This window comes from Eretmochelys imbricata, chromosome 6 (assembly GCF_965152235.1).
Source record: "Eretmochelys imbricata isolate rEreImb1 chromosome 6, rEreImb1.hap1, whole genome shotgun sequence".
Lineage (NCBI taxonomy): Eukaryota > Metazoa > Chordata > Testudines > Cheloniidae > Eretmochelys > Eretmochelys imbricata.
The window spans coordinates 9488766-9499192 of record NC_135577.1 but is presented as its reverse complement, the minus strand read 5'-3'; the positions used below and the strand labels follow the sequence as shown (position 1 = coordinate 9499192).

Genomic DNA, 10427 nt, shown 5'->3' with positions numbered 1-10427 from the left:
TCACCCCCACCCCCCCCAGGTCCTGGCCTCAGAGTGGTGCAGGGGCAGGGCAGGGTGCTCTAGGTAAATGCTAGGGGGGCAGGGGTGCCGTGGGGAGCTGGTGGGCAGCAGAAAATAACCCCGTGGGCTGTGCGTTTGAGACCCCTGGTGTAATACATATAGCTCATGCCATATATTGTATTTTCCTAATCAAACAAGTTATTCTTTTTATATATTTGAATGATACAAAAGCAGGGTGAAAATAAAAAAAATGATTAATATTTGTTGTAAATCTGAGAATTTTTTGGTAAAAATCAGTTTAAACTGAAAACAAAGGGGCTTAACCACATAGTACTGAGGTGTCTGGGGAAAACCCTGCATTACCTCCGTTAGAGCCTTGGCTGCCCAGGAGAGCTCACCCAGTTGTGCTTGGGGAACGCCCGATCGAAAAGGGACCCTGGCGGCTCTGGTCAGCACTGCTGACCGGACCGTTAAAAGTCTGGTCAGTGGTGCAGCAGGGCTAAGGCAGGCTCCCTGCCTGCCTTGGCTCCGCGCGGTTCCCAGAAACTGCTGGCATGTACCTGCGGCCCCTAGGTGCAGGGGCCATCAGGAAAACTCTGTGTGCTGCCCCTGACTTGAGTGCCAGTTCCGCAGCTCCCATTGGCACGGAGCCACCTGCCACCCTGCACCTAGGAGCTGGGCTGGACATGACGGCCGCTTCCAGGAGCCGCGCAGAGCCAAGGTAGGCAGGAAGCCTGCCTTAGCCCCACTGTGCCACTAATCAGGAGCTGCCTGAGGTAAGCTCTGGCTGGAGCTCGCACCCCAAAACCCAGCCCCAAGTTGGAACCCCATCCCACACCCTAACGCCCTTCCAGATCCCACACCCCAATGCCCTGCCCCAGTGCTGAGCCCCCTCCCGCATCCAACTTCCCTTTTGGAGCCTGCACCCCAACCCAAGCCCTGAGCCCCTTCCCGCACCCAAACTCCCACCTGGAGCCTGGACCCCACACCCCAACCCTGAGCCTGCTCCCACACTCCAAACCCCTTGGCTTCAGCGCAGAGCCCCCTCCCGCACCCCAAACCCCTCATCCTCAGCCCCACCCTGGAGCCCACACCTCCTCCCACACCCCAACCCTTGCCCAGTGAAAGTGAGTGAGGGCGGGGGAGAGCAAGTGAGGGGGAGATGTTGTGACTGGGGGGTGGGGCCTCAGAGAAGGGGCAGGGCAAGGGTGTTCGGATTTGTGTAATTAGAAAGTTGGCCATCCTAATTGTGCTTCAGCCAGCTATTTTGCACAATAAATGACTGGTGCCCCCAGCCCCACATTATAAGGTGATGGGTAGGACGCGTGTCTCCTCCCCGCCTTACCTGTGTGTGTGCATGGGGGGGTCTCTGGCAGCCGGAGCCGGGCAGGGAGCGGGACAGGGCCACTGCAGGACGCGGCCTGGGGGAGTGCCTAGCTGTGGCTGCAGTGGGCGGCCTCCCGCCCAGGGCTTGGCTTCCAGGAGAGCGGCTGGGCAAGTCGGAGCCCCCTGTCCCTGGCCCGCCCCGCTGGGCGGGAGCCTGCAGCCTGGCTTGACCCTTCATGCCTCTGCAAGTCGCCTCCCTGCCGCCCCCCGGCGGTAAGTCGGGGTAGTCAATAGGCGACCGCAGGCCACCAGCTGTGTTCTGAACGGACCGTGACCAGCTTTTTATTCACGTATCAGCCTCGTTATTGCTACGGGGCGTGAAACATGTTCCCCTGGCCCTTGATCGATCGCACCTTCACCCAGAGCGCGGGACCCTGACCACGCTGCAGCTGGCTCGCCCGGGGGCGGGGGCGGGGGCGGGGGCGGGCCACGTGCGCGCGCTGGCCCGCTGCCTGTGCGGCGGGCGGGGCTGGGGCGACGCCTGCGGGGCAGCCACGTGGGGGGCGCGGGGCGCGGCTCCGGCCAGGGGACGCCGCGCGCCATTGGCCGAACGCGGCGGCGGGACCCGCAGCGTTCTCGGGCGGCGGCCGCGCTGGGGGCGTGGCCCCGCCCCCTCGCGCCTCGGTCCCGTCCCCGGCTTCCCGTGGGGCCGCGCGGCGCGGCGCGCGGGAAGGGAAAATGGCGGCGGCGCTGGCCGAGCGGAGCTGCCTGGAGCTGAGCGGGGCCGAGCGCGGCCCGCGCCGCCGGGTCCGGGAGCTTGTGCTGAGCCCGCCAGGTGCCGGGACCCCTCCCCTCCCCCCCCCCGCCCGGCCCCGCCCCCAGGACTCCTCTCCCCACCTGGCCTTCCCGGCCCCGCCCTAGGGACCCCCCCTCGTCCCCAGGACACCCTGCCTGTCCCCCGCGGCACGCCCCCTCGGGCTGCCCCTGCCGCCAGCCCGCCCTTGAGGCCCCCGGCCCTGAGGGCTGCCCCGTCCCCCCTCCCGGATCCCCGCCTTGCCCGCGCTCACCCCACCCCGCTTCCCTTCCCCGCAGGTGCCAGCGTGGGCCCCGGGGCCGGGCGCTACGCCGACAGCGCTGGCGGGTTCTGCTACCAGGAGAGCGCCCAGCTGGTGTCGGTCACCAGGAACCGCTTCATCCACTGGTAGGTGTGGGGGGAGCGCCTGGGTATCGGGGACTCTGCCAGGCACACCCCGTGTTGCCCCTGCCCTGGGGTGTGAATTGCCTGCCCCATGGCGAGTATTGCCGCTGGGCAGGTATCGCCCCCTGGGCTAGGGGGAGGCCAGGGTATCGGGCTGCTCTTCCCCTGCCGGGGGGGGGGCTGTGTGCGCGGGTGGTGAGATGCCAGTTCAGTGCAAGGTGTCCCTTTAAAGTCAGTGGATTAGATTTGAGCATGTGTCCAAGTGCTTTTCTGAATGGGATGGACTGCTGCATGGGGGTCCTGAGTAACAGTTAGTGGGAGCAAGCCCATGGCTCCCTGTAGCAGGATACCTTTGCCTGCTGCAGAGTCTATGGCCAGGTTGACACTAGGAAATTAGGTCAGTATAACTATGTTGCTCAGGGGTGTGACAGATCCATACCCCTGAGCAATGCAGTTAAACTGACACTACTCCTGGTGAAGACAGCACTAGGTCCCATCAACCTTGCTACCGCCTCCCTGGGAGGTGGAGTATCTATGTGGTTTGGAGAAGCCCTCCTGTTGGGTAGGTAGCGTCTTCACTGCAGCGCTGCAGTGGTGCCACTCCAGTGTAGACCTGCCCTGTGAGTCTAAACCTGTGTTGTGTTGATCACTGCCGACCTGAGAGGCCTCACAATCGTCAACATAAAAAGCTTTTTTTACTTTTTCAGGACCACTTCTGGAGACACTTTGGAGCTGGTGGAGGAGTCTCTGGATATAAACCTCCTGAATAATGCCATTCGGCTCAAAATCCAGAATTGTAGCCTCTTACCCGGAGGAGTACATGTGTGTGAGACACAGAATCTTGTCGTCATCTTGATTGTAACCAATCAGACTGTGCACCGTCTGGTCCTGCCACACCCTGCTCGCATGTACAGGAGTGTAAGTAGTCTGGGTGGAAATAATTGTGTACTTGTTTCAAGAAAATAATTTATAGCTAGTTTACTAGAATTATCTTTTAGAATCAAAGATTGGTCTTGGCATAAACATAGCTGTGGCATGGATCATTGGAACAAGCTTTGGTGGAAAGTGATCTGAAACCTGTAGTTTCCCCACCTAGCATTTCTTGTATTTTTAAAAACTAGTTTAGAGCATCTTTTAGGATACAAACCTGCTGAAATAGTGGTGCAGATACTACACTGGATATTGCATGTACATATGAAATATATGTCTCTGCTAATTTGCTTTTTGAATACTAAGATTAGGATTTTCAGAGGCTCCTAGGGAGCTAGGCACCCAGATCCATGGGAACTTGAACACTGGGGCCTAAGTTGCTTGAAATCTGTGACCATTACCATTTCAAGAGATGCAGAGCAGGAGTGCAAGCTCAGGGCATCTCTCTTTAGATCCCAAAGACTCCATGTGTATAGTCACTTGTGCAACTATGATTCCCAAATTTTTCTGGTTGAGATGCCTTTACAGATATGACACACATTCTTAGTTCCCAAACCAAACGATCCCAGATCACTGGCCAAGTGAAGTGAGGCCCTATGCTATACTCAGAGACCAGAAGGGTCTATTATGGTCATCTTGTCTGACCTCCTGGATAACACAGGCCAGAGAACTTCCCCCAAATAATTCCTAGAGCAGAGCTTTTAGAAAAAACACCCAATCTTGATTTAAAAATTGCCAGTGATGGAGAATCCACCACAAGCTTGGTAAATTGTTCCAATGGTTAGTTACGCTCACTGATAAAAATGTCTGCCTTATTTCAGTCTGAAATTTGATAATTTTTGAAAACTGTACATGGTCAATGCCAAAAATTCTGGAGGTGTTCTAGACATCAAAGGGCAGAACCCTATTAATGTTGGTGAAAACGGAAAACTGGAAAAGCCCAATTTTCAGTAAAATCCACAGTTGATCACTTGTGATGTAGAGGTGAGATAGTCACTTCACAGAGGCCTGTGGCAGGGGAGCAGAGTCACTCTGGATACAGTGGTGTGAGGCAATGACTTCAGAGTTAAGGGTGACATTTGGGTTAGGGTTAGCGAGTCTCTTGCCTTCCAACTCTGGCCATGGACAGGCCCTCCCAGCTGGGCATAGCCAGACTCGGGGTGAGGGGCCCAGCTGGGTGTAAATCTGGGCCTACATAAGCCATGAAGTGTGCAACCCTCTAATTATTTTGTGGGATGCAAAGCACTTGTGCAGGAATGTGGTAGTGTTATCAAGATCTTGGCAGGTATCTGGGAGGGAGAGTAGGTCCACCAATAAATCAGTTATCTAATCCACTTATACTTTGAGATCCACTCTTAAATGGTCAGCCCTTCCCAGCTAAAAATAAGGGAAAGAGCGAAGTTTAGGTGACCAGAGAATTTTTTTCAAAAGATCTTTTCTCAGTAAGTAAAAGCCAGGAGTAGTGGCGATCATGCGTTTGTCATTCCTTTGGCAGTTCCATTTTTGTGTATCTAGTCTTAACAGTTCTGTGTGTTCTTGGGACCTGGACTCTTTTTTTCTTTCTCTAACAGGAGCTGATAACAGAGGGCCAGATGCAGTCTGTATTTACAGATATTGGAAAAGTTAATTTTAGGGACCCTTCAAACTACCACATGATCCCCTCCATTCCTGGACTGGCCTCTAATTCCACTGCTTCAGCGGCTTGGCTTAGCAGTGATGGGGAGGCTCTCTTTGCTCTGCCATCTGCTTCAGGAGGAATATTTGTCCTCAAGCTACCTCCTCATGATGTGCATGGTAAGAGTTGGGAGTAGAGTATGTAACCATGAGTATGTATTTATAAAGCACGCGCTAGTGTTTCTCACACCTTCACCAATTGTCCTGCCTATGCAAAAACAGCCATTTCATGCTGGTATAGAAGGTGATACATAGTGAAGGATGACCATGATTAGATTAATACTGGTCTGGATCCAGATATAGCGTACAGGCTTCATGCTCCCCCTCTTGGCTTTGTCAGTGCCTCTCGGTCCTGACCTGCAGCATCCCTCCCTATTTCAGTTTTGGGCTTCCATTGATCTTGATTTTGCCTCGGGTGCTTATTGTAATCTTACTCCCAAAATGCATGATAATTCAGGCCCATTGAAGCAGCAAATGATATTCTGCACATTGCTCAGCAGTTTCATTTTCATTTTTTTTCAGGGATAGTTTCAGTTGTGGAGCTGAAGCAGAGCTCTGTGATGCAACGTTTGCTTACAGGTTGGATGCCAACTGCTATCAGGTTAGTGTTGTCATGTGACACATAGGATTGTCTCTTTTAACCCTCCGTATGGAAGCACATGGATTGTATTCAGATAAATTTAAAGGTAGACAAGCACACTTCAGGAGTAATGCTCAGCATGTAAATAGCACTTTTAAAAAGAGGTTAGGAACTTGCTGTAGGCCACACAGCAAGGCACAGTGACAAAATTGGGATCAGGAGTGAGGAGCTGGCTTTGTCCATTTTACTGAGCTGCCTCTGGATCTGTGTGGCTGAGATCTCCATGAATGTTACATTTAGTAACTGGCCCCTGGACTTTTACACAGGAGTGGGTTTGGCAGCCAGTGCAGATTAAAAATTCCGAGTATGCTCTCTTCCCAGAAATCTAATGGTGACAGATACATCGATCACCATGGTCCATATTTGTGCATAATAGGTGAAATCTATTGGGTAGCTGAAGACAAGACAAGGTGTTCCTAGCCACTGCTACTCTGTGGGCATCTGAAAGCGGTGACGAGTCCAGTAAGATCTCAGATTACTTTGACAACCAGTGGGAAGCTCCCCATAATTTAGGGAGCCATTATGGATCTGACCAGTTCAAAATGCTTCCTCCTGCCTTGACTTTCATAAGAACATAAGACTCTCCATACTGGGTCAGACCAATGGTCCATCTAGCCCAGTAGTCTGCCTTCCGACAGTGGCCACTGCCAGATGCTTCAAAGGGAATGAACAGAACAGGGCAATTATCAAGTGATCCATCCCCTGTTGTCCAGGCCCAGCTTCTGGCAGTCAGAGGCTTAGGGACATGCACTAGCTACTGATGGACCTATTCTCCATGAACTTCTCATTCTTTTTTGAACCAGTTGGCCTTCACAACATCCCCAGGCAAAGAGTTCCACAGTGCTGTGTGAAGAAATACTTCCTTATGATTGTTTTAAACCTGCTGCCTATTAATTTCACTGGGTGACCACTAGTTCTTGTGTTTATATGAAAGAGTAAATAACACTTTCATAGAATATCAGGGTTGAAAGGGACCTCAGGAGGTCATCTAGTCCAACCCCCTGATCAAAGCAGGACCAATCCCCAACTAAATCATCTCAGCTAGGGATGGAAGGAGAATCCACCACCTCACTAGGTAACCCATTCCAGTGCTTCACCACCCTCCTAGTGAAAAAGTTTTTCCTAATATCCAACCTAAACCTCCCCCACTGCAACTTGAGACCATTACTCCTTGTTCTGTCACCTGGTACCACGAGAACAGTCTGGATCCATCCTCTTTGGAACCCCCTTTCAGGTAGTTGAAAGCAGCCATCAAATACCCCCCTCACGCTTCTCTTCTGCAGACTAAATAATCCCAGTTCCCTCAGCCTCTCCTCATAAATCATGTGCTCCAGCCGCCTAATCATTTTTGTTCCCTCCGCTGGACTCTTTCCAATTTTTCCACATCCTTCTTGTGGTGTGGGGCCCAAAACTGGACACAGTACTCCAGATGAGGCCTCACCAATGCCGAACAGAGGGGAACGATCACATCCCTCGATCTGCTGGCAATGCGCCTGCTTATACAGCCCAAAATGCGGTTAGCCTTCTTGGCAACAAGGGCACGCTGTTGACTCGTATCCAGCTTCTTGTCCACTGTAACCCCTAGGTCCTTTTCTGCAGAACTGCTGCCTAGCCATTTGGTCCCCAGTCTGTAGCGGTGCATTGGATTCTTCTATCCTAAGTGCAGGACTCTGCACTTGTCCTTGTTGAACCTCATCAGATTTCTTTTGGCCCAATCCTCTAATTTGTCTAGGGCCCTCTGTATCCTATCCCTACCCTCCAGGGTATCTACTTCTCCTCCCAGTTTAGTGTCGTCTGCAAACTTGCTGAGGGTGCAGTCCACGCCATCCTCCAGATCATTAATGAAGATATTGAACAAAACCGGCCCCAGGACCGACCCTTGGGGCACTCCACTTGATACCGACTGCCAACTAGACATGGAGCCATTGATCACTACCCGTTGAGCCTGATGATCTAGCCAGCTTTCTACCCACCTTATAGTCCATTCATCCAGCCCATCCTTCTTTAACTTGCTGGCAAGAATACTGTGGGAGACGGTATCAAAAACTTTGCTAAAGTCAAGGAATAACAGGTCCACTGCTTTTCCCTCATACACAGAGCCAGTTATCTCAGCCTAGCAGGCAATTAGGTTAGTCAGGCATGACTTGCCCTTGGTGAATCCATGCTGACTGTTCCTGATCACTTTCCTCTCCTCTAAGTGCTTCAAAATTGATTCCTTGAGGACTTGCTCCACGATTTTTCCAGGGACTGAGGTGAGGCTGACTGGCCTGTAGTTCCCAGGATCCTCCTCCTTCCCTTTTTTAAAGATGGGCACTACATTAGCCTTTTTCCAGTCGTTCAGGACCTCCCCCGATCACCTTGAGTTTTCAAAGATAATGGCCAATGGCTCTGCAATCACATCTGCCAACTCCTTTAGCACTCTCGGATGCAGCGCATCTGGCCCCATGGACTTGTGCTTGTCCAGCTTTTTTAAATAGTCCCAAACCACTTCTTTCTCCACAGAGGGCTGGTCACCCCTCCCCATGCTGTGCTGCCCAGTGCAGTAGTCTGGGAGCTGACCTTGTTTGTGAAGACAGAGGCAAAAAAAGCATTGAGTACATTAGCTTTTTCCACATCCTCTGTCACTAGATTGCCTCCCTCATTCAGTAAGGGGCCCACACTTTCCTTGACTTTCTTCTTGTTGCTAACATACCTGAAGAAATGCTTCTTGTTACTCTTAACATCTCTTGCTAGCTGCAACTCCAGGTGTGATTTGGCCTTCCTGATTTCATTCCTGCATGCCCGAGCAATACTTTTATACTCTTCCCTGGTCATTTGTCCAATCTTCCACTTCTTTTAAGCTTCTTTTTGTGTTTAAGATCAGCAAGGATTTCACTGTTAAGCCAAGCTGGTTGCCTGCCATATTTACTATTCTTTCTACACATGGGGATGGTTTGTCCCTGTAACCTCAATAAGGATTCTTGAAAATACAGCCAGCTCTCCTGGACTCCTTTCTCCCTCATGTTATTCTCCCAGGGGATCCTGCCCATCAGTTCCCGGAGGGAGTCAAAGTCTGCTTTTCTGAAGTCCAGGGTCCGTATTCTGCTGCTCTCCTTTCTTCCTTGTGTCAGGACCCTGAATTCGACCATCTCATGGTCACTGTCTCCCAGGTTCCCATCCACTTTTGCTTTCCCTACTAATTCTTCCTGGTTTGTGAGCAGCAGGTCAAGAAGAGCTCTGCCCCTAGATGGTTCCTCCAGCACTTGCACCAGGAAATTGTCCCCTATACTTTCCAAAAACTTCCTGGATTGAGTGTGCACTGCTGTGTTGCTCTCCCAGCAGATATCAGGGTGATTGAAGTCTCCCATGAGAACCAGAGCCTGTGATCTAGTAACTTCCATTAGTTGCCGGAAGAAAGCCTCGTCCACCTCATCCCCCTGGTCCGGTGTTCTATAGCAGACTCCCACCATGACATCACCCTTGTGCTCACACTTCTAAACTCAATCCAGAGACTCTCAGGTTTTTCTGCAGTTTCATATTGGAGCTCTGAGCAGTCATACTGCTCTCTTACATACAATGCAACTCCCCCACCTTTTCTGCCCTGCCTGTCCTTCCTGAAGAGTTTCTATCCATCCATGACAGTACTCTAGTCATGTGAGTTATCCCACCAAATCTCTGTTATTCCAATCACATCATAATTCCTCGGCTGTGCCAGGACTTCCAGTTCTTCCTGCTTGTTTCCCAGGCTTCTTGCATTTGTGTATAGGCACTTGAGATAATTTGCTGTTTGTCCTGCTTTCTTAGTATGAGGCAGGAGCCTCACGCGCTCCTGCTCGTGCTTCCTCCCGGTATTCCACATCCCCACTTACCTCAGGGCTTTGGTCTCCTTCCCCCGGTGAACCTAGTTTAAAGTCCTCCTCATTAGGTTAGCCAGCCTGCTGTCAGAATAAATGTTTCCCCACATGGGGAGATTGTCAGTACAACTAGTAACACTTTCCCATGTCAAGGATTCCTGAAACGTATGTTGTGCTAAAATGCTGCCTGCATGCATCCTTGTGATCTTCACCAAAGGGGGACAGTTAGAGACTGGGTGGTAATCAGCAAGTTCAGGTGACTTTTTGAGGAGAGAGGAGTCAAATGTTCTAAGTATCTTGTTACTGTCCTCAGTTTGCACACTCTCCCCCCCCCCCCCCGTGGTCTGACCGCATAACATGACATTTTGATTAAAAAGCTACAGTGATATAAAATTAACATGGCACAATTAAATGGATTAAAAGCTAGCTAACTGATAGGCATCAAAATGTAACTGTAAACAGGGAATCATCGAAGATGTGTGTTTCTAATGGGGTCCTTCAGGGATCACTTGTTGGCTTTACCCTATAACACTTTATAACAATGGAAGAAAATATAAAATCATCACTGAAAGTTTTCAAGTGACACAAAAATTTGAAGAGGCCAGGTCACTGATGCAGAGCAAACTGGATCTCTTGGTAAACTTGGTACAAGCAAATAATGCGTGTTTTAATATGGCTAAATGTATATGTCTAGGAACAAAGAATGTAGGCCACACTTAGGATGGGGGACTCTTTTTCAGAGTCATTGCTTCCCAGGATAGATTTTATTTTATTTTTATCTTTTTTCTTGGAGGGATTGATAATCAGCTGAACATGAGCTCTCAGT

The 10427-nt window shown here is 51.0% G+C and overlaps 1 protein-coding gene across 3 annotated transcripts in view; it reads left to right on the top strand.

The window, feature by feature from the left end:
• The first annotated feature begins 2044 nt into the window (after positions 1-2044).
• The window catches only part of NUP160 (nucleoporin 160), a 58224-nt gene continuing 49841 nt past the window's right edge, over positions 2045-10427 (top strand). For all 3 annotated transcript variants that reach the window (XM_077820749.1, XM_077820750.1, XM_077820748.1), the window contains exons 1-5: positions 2045-2161; positions 2419-2527; positions 3232-3442; positions 5026-5248; positions 5651-5729. In XM_077820749.1, coding sequence (XP_077676875.1) covers positions 2065-2161; positions 2419-2527; positions 3232-3442; positions 5026-5248; positions 5651-5729 — 719 coding nt within the window. In that variant the 5' untranslated portion in view covers positions 2045-2064. The remainder of the gene's footprint in view (positions 2162-2418; positions 2528-3231; positions 3443-5025; positions 5249-5650; positions 5730-10427) is intronic.